General features: G+C 37.0%; 1 protein-coding gene across 1 annotated transcript in view; it reads left to right on the top strand.

Moving 5' to 3' along the window:
• The window catches only part of Sipa1l1 (signal-induced proliferation-associated 1 like 1), a 333,975-nt gene that overhangs the window by 190,132 nt on the left and 123,582 nt on the right, over nucleotides 1-20,261 (top strand). Inside the window, exon 5 of the mRNA XM_013013587.1 lies at nucleotides 17,192-17,322. Within this exon, the coding sequence (XP_012869041.1) occupies nucleotides 17,192-17,322 (131 nt within the window). The remainder of the gene's footprint in view (nucleotides 1-17,191; nucleotides 17,323-20,261) is intronic.

Here is a 20,261-nt window from a genome sequence, read left to right as displayed (position 1 = left end):
CCAGCATCTGTTGTTGTTAGAGTTCTTGATTTTTGCCGTTCTAACTGGGGTGAGGTGATATCTCAATGTTGTTTTGATTTGCATTTCTTTTATGAGGATGCCCACTCTTGATAGTTCTGCTTAAGACACAGCTTAGAGAGTTCTAGTCATCTATCACAACATAGTAACATCACAAATTAATGGTTCTATGGGATGATTTTTACTATACAGCTTTATTTCACTAAGATTAGGGACCTAACCCATTTTTTTCCTGGTCAAAACCAAAGCATATCCTCTTGTTAAAAGAGTGCTGTATAGCAGTATCAGGTGGAATTTACCCTCTAGCAGTGCACATGACCCAGTGTCTTCATCTCTAGTTTATTTTCTGCTACTTAATGCATTCCTGACTTTATTCTGCCTAAGTCTCTGGAAACAAAATTTTACTTTTCTGCCAAAGAAGTTATGATCACTTTAATATTATCTTATTTTTATAAACTCCATTATTTTGCAAGTTTACTTTATAGATTCTTTGACTTGGCTTATAAGCCAAGACTATTTCTAGAAAAATGTTAGACCAATAGAAGGACTTTATTGCTTGGACTTGTTAAAATAAGCAATACACCATCGATCTTCCTTCTAGTACTTTCTCCTGTCACTTCTATCTGCCACTTTGCTAATATGTGTGGGGTACAACCAGGATGACATGACAATAATAACAGCTAACATTTACTGCTTCATGCTTTGAGTGGACCTCCTTCCTTAATGCTCATTGAATTATGAAGAGAATCTGACATGTGATCAAAGTTCAAGTAATAGAATCATAGACTAGACAATAGGGTAACATTCAAATCAAGGTAGTCATTTTCTTTTGAGTACTTATGTGTTTTGTGACTAGTTTTTACTTCCAACAGTTAAAAGTACCAAGTAGATTTGTAAGTGGAATATATTATTATATAATAATTAATATAGCGAATATGCCTTATTGAAGATAGGACTCTTTCTCAACTATCACCTCATTCACTGTGGCCCCACATAACATTTTCTGCTTTTCACTGGGCTTACATTTCTCTATGAGGAACACACCTCAATCACTCTTAGAAAGGAAGTATTTATAGAAGACAGAGGAGCCAGTGATTGGCCTTGAGAGTAGAACCATTGATCAACTATGCGGATAGGTTTATCCCTACGTCAGGTTGGGGTTGCTCTCAAAGTCAAGATATTATGATAGAGAAAGATCTTCCTCTATTGCTCAATGTCCAAGAGAAAGTTAGCACTGTACCATCTGAGAATATTTTCTCAGTCCTTAAACAGAGAGAAAACTAATGCTTATGCGTTAGTCTGATAACTTTATGCCACTGCATTTTATTGTTCTTATTGTTCACCTTCCTCTTCCTGCCACATGATGTGTATGAGGTTGAGCAGTAAGCCAGGCCCCAGAATAATCCCTTGGAAGAGTAGAATTCTGATACTACTATAGTCCAATTTTCTTTCTTTACTTTTCACCCCCTGTGAAATCAGCCATCTCTAACAACCATTCTTACAAGTGACAGCTTCAGTACTTTGACACATTCTAAATCCTTTTGTTACCAAGAATTAGTTTTTTCAGATTCTACTCTGTTAAATGATCATCATTAAGTAGCTATTCTAAGTTTTGGTGGACTGTTATAGTTTCTATACAGTATCAGAAAGCAGGAGCCAGAATAAAAGTGGTCTCAATTGAGACCCAAAGAGCCATACCAACTTTACAACTCATAACTGTACACGTAATAATAGATCATTAAACTATCTGCTCTTAGAATAATTTTTATTGTACATGAGTTTTATTTTATTTTATTGTACATTAGAGAGTAAGCTTTGTTTTTTTTTTATTTTATTGTACACTAGAGAGTAAGCTTTGTTTTTTCTTCAGGAGTTCTTGTGTATATAGCACATTTTATGTATGAGGCAGGAACATCAGCATACCTAATAACCTGGATAAGTAATTAGCCATACCTTGGCTACAGCTTTGCCCTACCTGATAGTTTTGTATTTGTTAACAGCTAGTAACTGGCTTGAGTTCTTCATGTGCAGTTAGTCCTTTTGTTTCCAGTAGAGAAGCAAGTGAAGAAACCTCTCCAGTGATTCTATGGTAAACTATCTAAGCTCTGGTATAACTAGCATGGCCAGAATAGTCAGCCCTGACACACCAGTAATCTATGTAACAAACTGAGCAGCTTCATTTTTGTGAGAAATGTTTTGTGAGAAAAGTACTGCCAAATGTTTTACAGTTCCAAATTCTTTGAATATTATTCCATGTTTGGTTTTCTGACATGGATAGTTTTATCTTTGGGTAAATGATAAGCACCCAACATGTCTGCCCTCCTGAGCTATATTATGCTCTCTGCTCTTGAACTTGACAGTAATTTCTGTGAAAATAAATAGTGGAAAAGTTTTTGGGTTTTTTGGGGAAGTGTTGAGGTTTGAACTTTGGGCCTTGTACACACACTGATGATATGATTAAAACTGTGAATGTTTACACCTTTATTTTTTAAACATTTGTTGTAGGCCAAAAGAGACATGGAAACGTGTTTGATCATTTCTAAGGTTGACTGTATGTATGTATGTATGTATGTATGTATGTATGTTTTTGCCAGTATTGGGAATTGAACTCAAGACCTGGACACTGTCCCTTTTTCTCAAGGTTGGTGCTCTACCACTTGAGCCATGGCTCTACTTTTGGCTTTTTGGTAGTTAATTAGAGATAAGCGTTTCATGTACTTTGCTGCCTAGGCTAGCTTTGAACTGTGGTCTTAGCTTCCTGAATAGTTAGGATTACAGATATTAGCCACTAGCCCCAGCTCTATTGGTATTAATTTTAAAACTTTTTTTCTATGTTTCTTTTCTTGAATGATTTTTATCTTCTCAGTCACAGTTTTTCTTTTTTTCTGATTTTTGTTCTCCTTCATATTACTGGTTTTCCATAGTGGTCACAAAGTTATGCTGTATTTGTGACTAAAAACCAAGTTGGCTTGGGTTCTCTACCTGAAGCAGTGTTGGATGTTCTCTAGACACAGGAGTGCTGAGGACTACGACTGGAAAAGTAGTATGACCTCGCCACAGGGAGATGTTGCATTGAAGTGAAAGGACCAAGAAAGAGAAGGGTAAAGGATAGAAAACGTGGTTTACCCAAGTTAGAGAGCTTTATGTTACTCTCCTTGGATCTGTGTTTTTTTTCTAGCCTCACTGCATGCAGTGAAATGGGTAAGTCTGCTTTGACATGACAAACTGCCTATCCTCTAGGCTGTGAAGCCTTGCAGTCTTCTCAAAAGAGCCTTGGATCCTTTAGCACTTTGGTACCCTTGTTCCTCAGGATGCTTTAAGGATACACTGACTGGGCCACAGCAGTCTAAGCACACCTCTGAGGTCAGGATCACAGCTTAGAAGGTTCAACATATGCTTCACAATTAATGAATGTTTAGTGCTGGTTTGAAGTATTAGATGGATTGAGCTGATGAGCCATTGAATCTTGTACTTACAGCATCAGGTATGATCATTTAGGGCCCTCTGTGTTTGTGACCTTGTGTTAAATATATTCCAGATACCCAACAGAGCATATAGTTCTTTTTCCTCACTCTTCAGAAAATGAGAGACCACAGACAAGTCTGTGAGTGATCCTAATGGTTTTGTGGAGATTAGCAAAGACCACCAATTGATTCCCATAAAGTCAGTGCAGTCATGACTTTAACTTTGTAAACTTGAATAGACACACTGATGGTATGTTCAAAATGGTGAAGTAGAAGAACAGTTACACTTTTATTTTTTAAACATCTGTTGTAGGCCAAAAAAGATGTAAGACTTTTTTTGATTATTTGTAAGGTTGACTATTTAAAAAGATAATTGGCTATCTGTCATAGATTGATAGTGGTCAATAAAAAGTTTTTGTGATTGCATTACTTTTTATTTCTTCTTTATTTAAATAGGATTTTCTTTTTTTTTTTTTCAACAACTCCATGCAATTTTGTAAGGTCAATATAGCTTTATCTGAAAGCTTGCCTTTTCATGACTTCTTAGCAAATGCTGTTTTAATCTTGACCACTCTATGTAGCCTTTCTTGTTTGTTTTTATTTGTTTGTTCTTGTGTTTGGTGTGCTCACTATGTAGTCTGGGCCACTCTTGAACTGGTGACTCTTGCCTCAGCCTTCTGAGTACTGGGATGACAAGTGTGCTTACAGATGTATAACACCACACCTGGCTTCCAGGAAGTGTTGAAGAATTACTTCTGAAAAAGACTTGGAACCTGAGTCCTGAGCATAAGTGCCTAACAATTATTCTTATGCAGCAATAATTATAAGCTTACTGCAGTGCTTTAGGATAGAATTCTGGCATATGGCCAATACTGTGCAAATGTCTCCATTATTCTGACCTGCTTTTAATTATGATGCAAAATTTTAACCTATTTAGTTCTTGTGGAACCTCCACCCTTATAATTAGTATAACTCCTTTGGGGACCAGAGACAGAATCTTTGATTGGGGTGTTTCCAAGCAAAGAGAGTCCTTGTTTAAATAGTTGGCCACTTTGGCAAACCCAGCTTCCAGGCAGCAGTAGCTCATCCCTATAATCCTAGCTACTCAGAAGACTGAGATTGGAAGGGTCTCATTTCAATGCTAACCCAAGCAAAATACTCATCAAGATTGTATCTCCAAAATAACCAGCAAAAGGCTGGGCTGCAGGCATGGCTTATATTAAAGCATCAGCCAGCAAGCAGGTTGAATAAGCCAGGGTTAATATCCCAGTCCTGAGACTTAACACAACTATACTTCAAAGTAGAGTACACTGCTTAAAAAAAAAAAGTATTAAAAATGTCAAAACTGGTGAAATAATTTTAATACAGGTCAGTTACTATTCCCTTTTGTGGGCTGCTCAGTCTTCTGCTTGTTACTTGTATCTTGAGCATCTCTTTTTCTTTTCCTGAGAAAATGGAAGCATTTATTTTTCCTTCTGCATAGTCAATTAGATAACTCTAAGATAAGATTATGAATATTTTTATGAGTTTAACATATATTGCCATATTGCTTTCTAAAATGGTTGGTATCAGTCCACAGTGCCACCAGTAGCAGTGTAGGAATATGTTACTGCTTTGCCAAGAGCTGGGTTTTCATTGTATATTTTTTTCATATCAAAGATTTTGTTTCTAAATGTGGTAGGCATGAGATAGTAGCTAAGTTTGCCTTGGGCTTCTTTGATGTATGTTTATGTTGTTTACTTTCTTTACTTAAAAGTTGAAATTAAGGAGCTGGGAAGGTGGCTTAGTGGTGGAATGCTTGTCTTGCAGGAATGCATAAGGCCCTGGGTTCGATTTCTCCGTACCTATAAGCAGAAAAAGCTGGAAGTGGCTCTGTAGCTCAAGTGGTAGAGTGTGAACCTTGAGCTGAAGAGCTGAAGGACAGTGCCCAGGCCCAGAGTTCAGGACCCACTACCGACCAAAAAAAAAAAAAAAAGTAACTTTAAATTAAGTGTCCTTACTATGTCCTGATTTGTAATGTTCTGGATAGATGCCCAGGAATGGTATGGCTGGGTCATAGGGAAGGTCTATGTTTAGTTTTTTGAGTAACTTCCAAACCGCCTTCCAGAGTGTTTATACTACTTTACATTCCTACCAACAGTGCAGGAGGGTTCCTTTTTCCCCACATGCCTGGCAGCATTTGTTGTTGTCCAAATTCTTGATGTTGGCCAGTCTGATTGGGGTGAAATGAAATCTCAAAGTCATTTTGATTTGCATTTCCTTTACAGCCAGGAATGTTGAGCATGTGTCTATTTGTGTCTATTTCCTCATGTGTCTATTTGCCATTCTTACTTCTTCTTTCAAGAGGTCTCTCTTTGCTCATTTATTAATTGGTTTATTAGCTTTGGGGTGGGTGTTAAGTTTTTTACTTCCTTGTATATTTTTGATACTAGGTATTTGTTCCAGATGTAAAGATTTTTTTCCCAGTCTGTTGGCTATCTTTCTAGTTGTTCATCCATGTTCATTGTTATACTATTCACAGTAGCCCAATTATAGAAACAGCCCAGATGCCCTACAGTACATGAGTATATCAATAAAATGTGGCATATATACACAATGGAATTTTTCCCATCCATTACAAAGAATACATTTATGTCATTTGTAGGGAAAAGGATGGACCAAATCATGCTAAATGAGGTAAACCAAGCTCAGAGAGACAAATGGCATATGTTTTCTCTCATATGTGGAAGCTAGATCTAAAATATATACAGGACTCTAGACATTCACATACCAACAGTCAGAATAAAGGAGGGAGAACATTAGGGAAGGAAAACTTGTCTGAGCATTTAAAATATTATTTCTCTAAACAAACTCCAGGAAATAGAAACATGTTTTTGTTATTATTGTTGTTATCAGTGGTGGTGGTGCTGATCAGTTTGTCTTTGCTTTGGATTTGTTCTTCTTTTAAGGAGGCCAAGAGGAGGTGCAGAAAAGGAGGGACGAAGTGTGAACAAATGTAATTATACAACTCAGTTATAAACTCCATGGAAAATGACCTGTGTAACTTGTGGGCAAGGATGGGAGGGTGAAATTGGGGCAAAGTGAAGAAAGGGGTGTCATTGTCCAAAAGAGGAAATATACTCATTACCTGATTTATGAAATGGAAATCCCTCTGTATAACACCTTAATAATAACAATAAATTTATATTTTAAAAAATAATAAAAGAGGAAGTGGCGCTGTAGCTCAAGTGGTAGAGCGCTCACCTTGAGTTGAAGAGCTGAGGGACAGTGCCCAGGCCCAGAGTTCAAGCCCCACGGCCGACCAAAAAAATAAATAAAATAAAAGACCAGCTCCACAAAAAATTTAAATTAAAAATTGTGCATGAGTTTTTAGGCAACAAATGATAAATGTATGCTATTAAGAAGCTAAATAATCTGGGCCTGGGAAGGTGGCTCAGTGGTAGAGCGCTTGCCTTGCATGCTCGAGGCCCTGGGTTCGATTCCTCAGCACCACATAAGCAAAAAGAAAAAAGCCGGAAGTGGCGCTGTGGCTCAAGTGGTAGAGCTCTAGCCTTGAGCTGAAGAGCTGAGGGACAGCACCCAGGCCCAGAGTTCAGGCCCCACGACCGGCCCCCCTCCCCCAAAAAAAGAAGCTAAATAATCTTCATAATTATACTTAGTATATATTATATTATACTGATGTTTCTAGGGACTTGGTACAACAGATATAATAGTTTATAGGTATAGAACCTTCTGACAAATTCAGAAATTGTTGGTTGAAGCCTGTAACTTTTGTGACTTGTTTTTCTTTACAATTAAAATTCCAGGCTCACCATTTTTGTCTGTGTATGTATTTTGTGTGCACAGCTTATAAAAAGACAATTTGACTGTATCTCACCTAAGTAGGTAGACTTTGAACCATTCACTATTTCCTCTTACATTTTTAATATTATATCAGCTAAAAATGCAGCTATTTATGTGCTTTGGCAAAGTGCCAAATGTGAGCCGTGAAGATAGGGGAGGAATCAACAAATATGCATGATGCATATGTAATATTAATAATACCTCTCTGTCAACACAGAGAAACATTGGCCACATGGTATACCAGGAAATAAAGCATTAGTTGTGGTCTGACTAGATAAATGGCTCGTCCCTTTAGGCATCATTGTCTTCTATCCCTAATAAAGTTTCAGATTCTTCAGGAATATAATGTTAATGGGCAATTGTAAAGAAAATGAGTTTTAATGTCAGTGGTTATAATAATGTATTTGACTAGGACTACTGTTTGTGACATCCTGTATAAATCATATTTGTCATATCTAAGAAAAAAGGAGCTACCTATATTTTTCATAGCTAATGTGAATGAAGAGAGTACTTGGTAAAGTTGCTCAATTTTATCCTTCTAATAGAGTGGTGGTTACAATATTGCTTTTTGACCTTCTTAGTGCTGGTGTATTACTATATTTGGTGGTATTATTTGTATTTCAATTAATCCATCAGTGGCTTTCCTACTTAAGTCTTCAATTTCTCTTTCCTTTCTCTTCTTCTCTCATTTTCCTCATCTTAATTCCCACTTGAGAGTTGTCCTTGCCTTCCTTTGACACTCCCCATCTGTCACTCTCTGTTCTTGTTCCCCTTCTCCTCTCATCTCATCATTCCATGTGCAAAGAGAGAGTTGACTATGGATTTGGTTGAAAGAGCTCTTTATCTTTACTACCCCAGAATGGCTGTGGAATGGGGCTGCATTAAGAAGCAAGTATAGAAGCAAAGCCCAGAGGCTGAGGTGCTGAGAGTAATGTACTATTCTCCAGTGAAATTGAAGGAGAGGCAGAGCCAAGAGTATTAAGGAGTGGACTGTGGCTGTAAAATGTGACTCATTTCTCTTGACAGCAAAGTCTAAAAACCTGAAAATTTAACTTCAGTTTGTTTGCTGTACTAAAACTCTTCTGGTCCAGAGAGTAACACACATGCTAGGATTCTGTATTTAGTAAACTTAGGTCTTTGTGTAAAAAGGTATTTAAAAAAATAGTCTATGCCTTAATCCTTGGAAGGAAAAAATGGGCAGTGGATGAAAACACAAAATTTAATTGTAAGAATTATTCTTACTCAAGGTGAAAAACTTTTTTGAGAAAGCAGTGTCTGATGATGATAGCAGAATATTTCACACCAGAATCCAGGCCATAATCTCTTCTCTATACCAACAGAAAGGACATAGATGGAAGACTGACAGGAGAGGCTGTTTCAGATATAATAACTAGAACTATTTTTTCAATTAAAAAGATTGATGGGGTCTGCACAAACAGGGGCATAAGTTCAAAAAGATCTTTCCATCCTTATCAAACTAAAGGTGGGTTGTTTGAAGATAGGTTCTAAAGAATATGTTTGAAATTAGTTTACATTTATCTCATTAACATTCTCCAACTCAGAACTATACTTCTGTAATAGCTGAGAAAAATTGCATAAAAATGTAGACAACTTTTGTGTAGGAAAATATAATTAGGTTTATATAGAAAAATGTGAAAAGTTTAAATGATTATTAATTATGTGTGGTCTTTATTTTTAGCCTTTAATTTTATTATAGCTTGTTTTATCTATAAGGTACAGTCTATTTTTTAAATAACCTTTTTAAATTTTGCCTGTCAGTTAATATTAGAATGATTGTGTTTAATAGTTATTTTTGGTTTTTTAAGTTAAAAAAATAAAATTCAATAGTATGAAGATGTTTCATGTGAATGACACATATGAGTTCAATGTATTTTGAGCAAGTTTACCCAGTCTATTACATTTTCTTAGCCTCTACTCCTTCTTCCCCTCCCTTAGTAAAACAGTTTGGTGAGTTTCATTATGGTGTCTTTTTTTAATTTAAATTTTATTGTAAAGGTGATATACAGAGGGGTTACAGTTACATAAGTAAGGTAATGAGTACATTTCTTTTTATCATTTCTCCCCTTAGCAAATCTCCTTTGCCCCAAGTTGTAAAGTTCATTTCCTATATAATGTCTTGTGTATTTCACTGTTCAATTGGTTTACCCTTTGTCCCACTGTTTCTGTGGGACAAATCAGGTAAATTTACACACAAGACAAAGGGTACAGAAATCAAAAACAGTGACAATAGGGAAAAAAACCAAAAGGGGGTGGGATAACTGCAAACAGTACACTGAAAAAACAAAAACAAAAACCTCTTGTCTCCAGTTCTTGGAGTTCATTTTGATAAGTATCATTTTTTATGTTCATATGCACATAACTATTGAGCTATTATGATCCTCTCCTAAGACTATCCTCCTTTGTTCTCACTGTGCAGTGCTTAGAATGCTGTTTGATTAATCATATCCGAGTTAATTATTTGTTTTTTTTATTACCCATTGGGTTAACTTGTAGATTTATAGACTTATTCTAGTCATTGCAAATGAGGGAAACCATGCAGCCTATATTTCTTTGGGTCTTGCTTACTTTGCTTAATATAATTTTTTCCGAGTCTTTCCATTTCCTTATGAATGTCATTTTTTCTGATGGAAGCATAGAATTCCATTGTGTATATATATCACATTGTCTTGATTCATTTATTCACTGAGGGGCATCTTAGCTTTGGTAAATAATGCTGCAGTGAACATGGTTGTGTTGGTAGCATTAGTGTGGGCTGGTTTGTGGTCATTTGGGTATATGCCTAGGAGTGGGATTGCTGGGTCATAGGGAAGCTCTATGTTTAATCTTTTGAGGAATATCCCTACTGCTTTCTAGAGTGGTTGAACAAGTTTACATTCCTGCCAACAGTGTAGTAGTGCTCCCTTTTGGCCACCTCCCTGTCAGCATCTGTTAGTATTAGTTTTCTTGATAATAGCCATTCTAACTTGGGTGAGTGTTGTTTTGATTTGCATTTCTTTTATAGCCAGAGATGCCTATTGACCATTCTTATTTCTTCTTCCTTTAGCTCAAAGTATATTTTAGATATGAGGCCTTTGTATGAAGTATAGCTGGTAAAGATCGTCTCCCAATCTGTGGGCATTTTATTTATCCTGATAGCTATGCTATGTCTAATGTAATCCCATTTATCCAGCCTTTCTCTGATTCCTTGTATTTCTGAATCTTAGGAAGTTTCAACCTGTGCCAAGGAGCCCTCATGTTTCCCCTATCCCTTCCTGTAATATTTTCAGTTTCTGGTCTTACATTGATGTCTTTGATCCATTTGGATTTGATTCTGGTGCAGGGTGATATATAAGAATCTAACTTCGGTTTTCTACTTGTGTATAGCCAGTTCTGCCAGCACCATTTGTTGAAGAGGCTTTCTTTTATAACTACAGCTTAGTAATAGGGTTTGAAGTTTGGTATAGAAATTCCTCCAGTACTGTTCTTCCTGCTAAGTATTGCTTTTGCTATTTGGTGTCTTGTATTATTCTATATAAATTTTGGGTTGCTTCTTGTTCTGAGTTATGGAAGAACATTGGGATTTTGGTGGATATTACACTGAATTTATAGATAGCTTTGGGCAGTATTACTATTATCTCTATGTTAATCCTCCCAATCCAGGAGCATGGGATGTTTTCCCAGTTCCTTAAATCTACTTTTTCCTTTTTCAGGCTTTTAAAAGTTTTCATTATTGAGGTCCTTCACCTCTTTGGTTAATTCCAAGGTTTTTTTTTTTTTTTTTTTTTTTGAGGCTATTACAAAAGGAGTTGCTTTCCTGACTTCAGCCTCATTCTTCTGTGGGTAAATTGTGGGTTAATTTTATACCCTGCTGCTTTGCCAAAGTTTTGGATCAGCTCAAAAAGCTTTGGAGAGGAATCTATGGGGTTCTTTAAATACAGGATCATGTCATCTGCAAAGAGGGAGAGTTTTACTTCTTCTTTCCCTATTTGGATCCCCTTTATGTTTGCCTCTTGCCTTATTGCTCTAGCTAGGAATTACAATACTATATTGAAAAGGGGGTGGAAGAGCAGCCATCCTTGTCGTGTTGTGATTTTAGCAGAAATGGTTTAAACTTTTCACCATTAAGTATAATGCTGCCTGTAGGTTTGTTTGTCTTATACAGCCTTTCTTTCTTTGATTCATTTCTTTCTTTCTTTCTTTCTTTCTTTCTTTCTTTCTTTCTTTCTTTCTTTCTTTCTTTCTTTCTTTCTTTCTTTCTTTCCCTCCCTCCCTCCCTTCCTTCCTTCTTTTTGTTGGTTGTGAGGCTTGAATTCTGGGCTTGGGCACCGTCCCTCAGCTCTTCAGCTCAAGGCTAGCTGCTCTACCACTTGAGCCACGGCGCCACTTCCATTTCCTGGTGGTTTATTGGAGAGAAGAGTCTCATGAAGTTTCCTGCCCAGGCTGGCTTTGAACTGCAATCCTAAGATCTCAGTCCCCTGAGTAGCTAGGATTACAGGTGTGAGCCACCAATGCCCAGTTTACAGCCTTTATTATATTGAGGAATGTTCATGGATTCCTAATTTCTCCAGCACTTTTATCATAAAGGGGTGTTGGATCTTGTCATATGCTTTTTCTGGATCTATTGAGATGATCATGTAGTTCTTGTCATTGCTTTTATTGATGGGTTGAATTACATTAATTTACTTGTGAATTGATTGACTTGCTGTCTTCATGCATATATATGTAATAGACTTTGATCCTCTTTACACATTTCTTCTTCTGCCACTCCCCCTGTTGCTGATTTCCCTCTGCCACAGTACCTCTGTTATCCTCAAGTCTTGTAATTATTATCATTTAGACCTCAGTTCTGCATATGAGTCAACACACTAGTTTGCTTTTTGAGCTTAGATTATTTTGCTCTATATCGTGATTTCCAGCTTCATCCACTTTCCTGTGAATGGCATAATTTCACTTTTTTTTTGGTTGAATATCCCATTATGTTCATATAAATATATATTTTCTGTATTCATTCCTTGTTGTTGGGTACCTAACCTGATTTCACTTGTTGACTGTTGTAATGGTTCCATGATAAACATGGAAGTATGGAAGTGTGCAAGTGTTCCCTTTGTATGTTGATTTATAACCCTTCAAATATATGCCCAAGAATGATGGAACAAGGTCTTAAGATGGGTCTACTTTTTAATCTGATGAATCTTAAATCTCCATACTGATTTCCATAGTAGTTACACTAGTTTACATTCCCATCAACAGTGTATTAGCATTTCTGTCCTCTCCCTACAACCCTCCTCTGCCTTTGTTTGTTTTCTTGATGATTACCATTCTGGCTAGGGTTTACATTTCCTTTCCAGCTATAGATGTTGAACATTTCATGCATCTAATTGAGATGACCATATGATTTTTGCCCTTGATTCTGTTTATGTGCTTTATTGCATTAATTTGTTTATGTGAAGCCATCCTGTATTTCTGGAATGAAATCAACTTAATTATGGTGTATGATCTTTTTAATATGCTTGTAAGTATTTTATTGAGAATTTTTGTGTCCATAGTCATCAAGGAATTTGTGTGTGTGTGTGTGTGTCTTTATTGGATGTTAGTGTCAGGATAATATTGGCTGCATAGAATAGGTTTGGTGGATTCATCTTTAAAAGTGTAGTAGCATTTGTTAGAGAATACATCCAGTACTAAGCTCTTTATTAGTTTTTCAACTTTATTGCTTGTTTTAGATCTTTTTTAGTGGTTAACACTCTTGATTCAATTTTAGAAGGACAAATTTACTTAAAAAATTATTTCTTCTGTATTTTCTAGTTTATTATATTTTTGCTTTTTGATATTTCTAAATTTTTACATTGAGATATATTAAAATTTTTCACCAGTCTATATTATGAGTTCTTGATTCTTGCAAACATTTTTAGTATATTAATATTACTATGTGAACACTTTTTTTGCTCCAGATTCCAGTCACAGTCTTAGATGTCTAAAGGACACTTCTGATGGGACTTAAGATGAGAAGATTTAGTCAAATGATGAGGAATTATGAGAAGAATATTCTAGGCAGAGTTTTCTAGATGGGAAAGAACATAGTGAGACTGCACAACAAGAAATTCTATAAAGTTGTGTAGGACATGCAAAGATGAGAGAAAGGTTTGAGTGGAGAGTGGTATGATAGGCTAGTGACATATTATTAAGCCCTTTGGGAAGCCATGAAAAGTATCCCAAGACCATAAAATAAATTTAAGCTTAATGATGGCCAGTCAGATTTGTGTTTCAGGAAGATAATTTAACTTCTGTGTGAATGAGTTGATTAAAAACTCCTTACTACAAACACAAGCAAATGATGAATGATGTGTGCTGAAGGCATTGAGATAACAATTGAAGTTCTGATCATGAATAGATATTCAAGATGGAAATGAGAATGAAAAGTAAGCAAGACCATCCAGGTGGTACTAGCAAAATTTAGAACAAAGTGATGTCATAGAAATTGTGAAGTGTTTGTAGAAAGAAGTAATAGTGACCTGAGCTACTACAGAGATTTTAAGCAAGATAAGGAACAAAAGTACTTTATCTTAACTGTAAAGGAGTCATTGATGACCCATGCAATGGAAGTCATATTACAGCAATTCTCAAGTGAGAATTAAGAGTTCCTTCCAAAGTTTAAAAGGAGAGAAAGGAATAACTTAGAGTTGAAAGCTCGTAACAATATATTGTAAAATCTATATCAAAAGAGATAGAGTGACAGGAATGGGCAAGAAGAGGAAGAAGTTGAAGATAGAGAAGGTGATCAAGACTTTGACATTCCTGGAGCATACAATGAGCGAAGGTTATGGCTTTGAGAGCATGCTTTGGGGACATTGGGATTTATGTGAATATATTTATGCCAGTAGTAGAGCTTGAACTCAAGGCCTCTGTTCTTACTTGGCTTTTTACCTTCAACCACGTGAACTTTCATTTTTAGCCTTTTGAAAGTTAATTGGAGATAAGAGTGTCATGGATTTTTCTGCCTAGGCTGGCTTTGAACCGAGATCCTCAGGTCTCAGCTTCCTGAGTAGCTGGGATTACAGGCATGAGCCACCAGCACCCAATTTATATTGGGTTTAGACAGTAGGTAAAAGTAAGCCGGGTGCTGGTGGCTCACGCCTGTAACCCTAGCTACTCAGGAGGCTAAGATCTGAGGATCACCGTTCAAAGTCAGCCCGAGCAGGAAAGTCCGTGAGACTCTTATCTCCAATAAAAAACACTAGAAAACTGGAAGTGGCACTGTGGCTCAAGTGGTAGAGCATTCGCCTTGAGCTGAAGAGCAGGGACAGTGCTCAGGCCCAGAGTTCAAGCCCCACAACTGACCAAAAAAAAAAAAAAAAGTGAGCCAGAGGAGCTGGGAAGATGGCTCAGTGGTAGAGTGCTTGCCTTGCATTCATGAGGCTCTGGATTTGATTCCTCAGCACCACATAAACAGAAAAAGCTGGAAGTAGCACTGACGCTTAAGTGGTAGAGCACTAGCCTTGAGCTGAAGAGCTCAGGGACAGTGCCCAGACCCAGAGTTCAGGCCCCAAGACCAACAAAAAATAACAAAACACCAAAATGAGCGAGAGTCTGAATGCAGATGAGCTTGTATGCTTGGTGGTAGAGGGTGAGGAGGTTTTCTATAGTGGCTTCTCTGTTTTCTTTGTGATAAACACATTTCTATTTGCTGGAACTGAAGAGAATGTTTGGGAGGAAGGTGGAAGGGAAGAGTAAAGGAGAATAGAGGATGTCTGAAACATTAGGTATGTAGAAGCAAAGAGAGCAGGGCCCAGGGAAAACGTGAGGAAGAGAATGAGTTTCAGGTATTGATGATTAATTCATAGTGGGACTATATCTTCATGAATTTCTCCAGCAGCTTAGAACAGCAATCACACTAGCCCTTCCTAAGATGTGTGTGTCCCTGAAATGCAAGGAAGAAAATACAGTGAATGTGATTCACTTCTTTGAACATCCACAGTTGTTCTGTGCTGCAGTATTGAAAATTCCTCTGAAGTTATTGAAGTGTGTGTGAACTGAACCCCTTTACTTCTTCAGTAAATGGTTCCAGACTGCTGTCTTGTTTTCCTTTAAGTTTTTGTCTGCTTTTTTATACTATTTGTCTACTCCCTTTCTGTTTTTTTCCTTGTTGTCAGTTGTTCTATCACATTGCTGTCTGCATGCAAGTCTATATCAGCCCTACACTCTGGACTTTGTCAACTTCGGGAGTATCACACCTGAAATAAAGCTGTGGGCTTGAAGACCAGACAACCAAGCTTGTTAGAATTTTGTGCAAAGTAAGAGTATATAACCTCTTAGTGTGATTCTCATGTGCTGTGCTTTGAGGATGTACATGAGTGTTTGTACATGAATTTTGTGACATTTATTGGATTGTTTCTCAGTTGTCCATGTGAAATGTTTGTTGCTTGTATTTCCATTGTGTTTATTTTCTTACTTTGAATTTCCATGGATTATAATATATTAGTCCTTAATATTTATGATTATGTCTTTGTAATTAGTTCTTGTATTTTCATAATCCTTAGCTAAATTTTAAACCCACATTAGACATTATTATTATTTATTATTCTCATGGATTTTCAAATACTGATATTATATATGGAAATAACATGTGTTTTCAACTATTTATGCATTTGTATGAAAGTAACATATCATGTCACAACTTGGTCATGTACCCATGTCATATGTAAAGGAACAAAGTTAAACAAATATTCTGGACGGTTTGAAGAACCAGTTATATACTCTTGCTTATGTATTTTTCATGTTGATATTGACTTCATCTGTGAATATCCCATGTTCATATAAGTGTTTTAATTTTTAAAGAAATATATTCTTAGATGCCCAATAAATAGTTTAATACTTCCTATGAACTCTTCTTCTTCTTCTTCTTCTTCTTCTTCTTCTTCTTCTTCTTCTTCTTCTTCTTCTTCTTCCTTCTTCCTTCTTTCTTCTTCTGTGCTAGGGATTGAACCCAGGGCCTCACACATTCTAGGAAAGCCCTCTGCCTATCATTAACTACGTCCTTATTCCCAATTCACTTAATTTTGGTTACCTTCTTTCATGTTGGGAGGAAGGTAATTTTCTACAGGGTCATTTGGTGACTTGGCCTTAACTCCAAGGATATACTGGGACTTTGGGCTATACTGGGACCTTAGGCTATACTGGACCTCACTGACAGTGCCCTGACTACACTGGTTGACTGAAAGAAGCTTATTCTTTAGATTCCCAGATTCCCCCTGGGTGTGATGGCCTTGCTGGACTCCTTTTGTGCTTACCACAGAGGGACCACTGCTAAACCCCAGAGCTCTGAGTCCAGGCTGCTGCCTCTGCAGAGCTGTTTGAAGCTCTTTCTTCTGAGTTCCTTAATCCAGCTTGGGGCTGATTGGGAATAGGGACATAGGTCCAGAGACGATGTCCCACTCACTCTGTGGATATCAGTTGAATCTAAAGGTGATTTCTCACTCTTTTGCATTCTATTCTCAGTAGGTTTTGGATTTTTTTTTAAAAAAGTCTCAATGTTAAATTTCCCCGTGTACACTGAAGTATCTGTACATAATATATATATTAAAATGATGGGACATAGGACATAAAAGCAAATTTAAGAAATTACAGTAATCAATTTTAGATTAGTAAAAAACAAAACAACAACAGACCATCTCTGTTCAGTGTTACCTTTTCCAGAACAAAACCCGCATTGCCTTTTTAGTTTTAAGTAATTTATTGAAGGATATTAGTATTTGTAAGGCATACTTATATCTTACTGATATAATTTATAAGAAGTGATCTTAAAAACCAGGCAGGTATTCCAGTGTTAGATGAATTTTCTAATTTTGTTTTGTTTCATTTTATCTAAGAACACTGGAACTATTTTGGGGCTGATGAGAATCTTGGTCCGGTGGCTGTAAGCATTCGAAGGGAAAAACCAGAAGAAATGAAAGAAAATGGATCTCCATACAACTATCGAATAATTTTTAGAACTAGTGAGGTAAGTGGCAAGTGAGAGGAGTTTGAGGCTTAATTGCAATGTCTGTTTGTGTGGGGGGGCTGGGGAGGATGAGTAGAAGCAATAGAAGAACAATTATATTCAGTAGCCCATGCTCACAGATGTCAGAGTAAAAAAGACTTTTCTGTAGTTCTACTGGAAATGTAAGCAGACAAGATGGGTACAAATGGATCCTTTCTAATTCTTGAGTAGATAAAATAAATGAATAGAAATTTTGATTCAGAGAGATAGGTTTATGAAGTGTGGCTAAAAGAAATTATCCTTAAAAGCTCAAATGGACTATTGCATATCCTACCCAGGACAATTGGGAAGTACCCAGTGTGGTAAACAAAGAGATTTAACAGGTGAGAAAGGGTCATCTAAGATTTAGCTCAGTCTTCCAAACTATTGCTAAGAACATTTCTGAAGCTAGAAGAGAAAGACTTTTCTTCTTCCTCTTTCACCTCTCTATAATTTGTCTTTTCTCTGAGGCCTACAACAAAGAGTATTTGAACTGGGAAGCTATCTAATTGTGGGTAAAACCAGCTCCGAGAAATCTTTAGGCATGAAATACATATTATATATGAGTTTCTACTTTAAAGCAAAAGTTTAAAAAAGCAGCTAACAAATCATTTTTAAATTGAACTTGTAAACTTGATTGGGACTATAAAATTCCTACTTGTTTTCTTTCGAAGCATTTGTGTATAATTGTTCCCATCATCAATTTATTGCCTCTCAGCTCCTAATTTACTTTATATGTCGTAATGCCCGATATTCCCTTGAGATATGTAGAAAATAATGGTTTTGAAGCTAGTTTAGATAGGACATTTGTCTTCATTTCCCTCACTGGACACAGCAAGTTTCAGAGGTTAGCTTCACTTAGGATTTTTCCCTGAGCTGGAACTCTGGGGAAATTAAAAATATGACTTTTAAAAGTAAGGATTTATTATCTAATGTGATGTCTGTAGTGGTTAAGGAGAAAGGAAGAGCCTGTTTGCTTTTCTCTTGTGTGTGCCAGATCTGATCCTTAGATGTGCACAGTCTTTGAGATGAGTGAGATGCACCCAGATAGCTGCCTCTTTCTGGCTTTCCAAATCTATTAGATTTCCTTGAATGGCTCTTCTCTTATTCCAACTGTTTCTGTTCATCTGCTCTTAATATTATCTCCCTGCCAAGGCTATTAGAATCAGAATCCCATCATCATAGTTTTCTTTCTGTGTGTTGTTTTAATCAGTTTCTTCTACTTTCCTAACCACTGGCCTACCTGATTCCTTGGTGTTGGTGGAGTTTCTTCAATGGGTTCTTCCAGTGGTTTTTCTGCACTGCACCTCCTTAGTTACCAAGGACAGCTTTAAGCGCTACATACTCTTCAGAGTTGTTTCTGTTTTGTTCTCTGCTATGGCCTGTGAACCCACAAACTCTGGTCTTTATCCTGTGCTTTCTCTTTGCCTTCTCTCTTGAAGTGTTCTATGTACTTCTTCCTCCAGTTCTATGGTCACAGGTTCTGTGGAAGGTCCACTCAGTTGAGTTCCATCCTTAGTTCCTTTCCGTAGCCTTTGTTTAAAAGGTCCAAGTCAGATGTAGTTTTGGAAAGCCACTGCACTTATTATGTAGGTTCAAGTAATTTTCAGTTTCGGGCCATTGTAGGTTTCTACAAACCTACATTGTAGGTTTGGACTGGGAACCTTAAAATCACCTTTGATTCCTCTCTTCTCCTTCCTGCTTCAAGATCTAGTCTTTTAACAATCCTTGCTGATCTTGTCTTCAAAATGATATATGTCTAGAACTCATCTACTTTTCCACCCCCACACTTGTGGTCTGGGCCTGGTCTTACTCTGTTCTACCTCTGCTCTGAAGCCCTGCTTCCTTCCAGCCTGTTAAATTCATCTCTGCAAAATGTTATCCATATTTCCTCATTTCTCCTTTAAGGACTCTCATGTTCTTATGATTATGAGTAAAAGACAACATCCTTGCTGGCCTAGCAGATCTAACAGATGTGCTTTCCGTTATCTATCCAATCTCATCTCCAGGATCTTCCTCTGGCTTAGTCTTTTTAGCCAGTCTAGTTTTAGTTTCTAGTCTAATGCTGGTTTCCACAGCACCCTTTAGCTCCAGCACTCTCATTTCCCCCTGGCCTTTATTTGTCACAGTGACCTTCCTAGACTACTAGATTTCTATACCCTGCCTCATTTCATATCTTAATTGCATGCTTTATTTTCATTAATACTTAACATTATCTTACATACTATACTTATGTATTTTGTTGCTATTTCTCCACTAATCCATGAGGATGAACACTTTTATCTCAGTTGTTTATTACTGTTTGCTTGCCTAATGCCTAGTCCCTTTTCAGGGTTCAGGGTATAGGCTGTAGTGTAGTGCTTGCCTAGCCAGTGCAAGATCCAGGGTTCCATCCCTAGCACCGCCAAAAAAAAGAGGCATAAAATAATGAAAAGAAAATTGTCCCTTTTCTCCCTCTTCCCCTTCCCTCCTGTTTATTTTCTTTTTTACTTTATTTTTTTTTGCCAGTCCTGGTCTTGAACTCATGGCCTAGGCTCTGTCTGTGAGTCTCTCTGTACTCAAGGCTACAAGGCTAGTGCTCTATCACTTGAGTCATCTCCACTTCCAGTTTTCTGGTGGTTAATTGGAGATAAGAGTCTCACAGACTTTCCTGCCTGGGCTGACTTTGAATCAAGATCTTTAGATCTCAGCCTCCTGAGTAGCAAGGATTACAGGTGTGAGCCACCGGTGCCTGGCTTGATAGGTATACTTTAAAAAGTAGGTCTTTAACCTTAACTTCTGGACTTCTAGCGACAGTCATTTTACTTGTTTCATAGAAGTGAGCTTACTATATGTAATATATATAATATATATATGTATCTATAATTAGAATTAGAGGCTTCTCATGTATAAATTTCTCACGTCAGTAAATAGTCTGAGAA

Source organism: Dipodomys ordii, unplaced genomic scaffold, assembly GCF_000151885.1.
Source record: "Dipodomys ordii isolate 6190 unplaced genomic scaffold, Dord_2.0 Scaffold2, whole genome shotgun sequence".
NCBI classification, from domain to species: Eukaryota; Metazoa; Chordata; class Mammalia; order Rodentia; family Heteromyidae; genus Dipodomys; species Dipodomys ordii.
The sequence above is the reverse complement of the archived record's forward strand: the minus strand, read 5'-3'. Positions and strand labels throughout refer to the sequence as shown.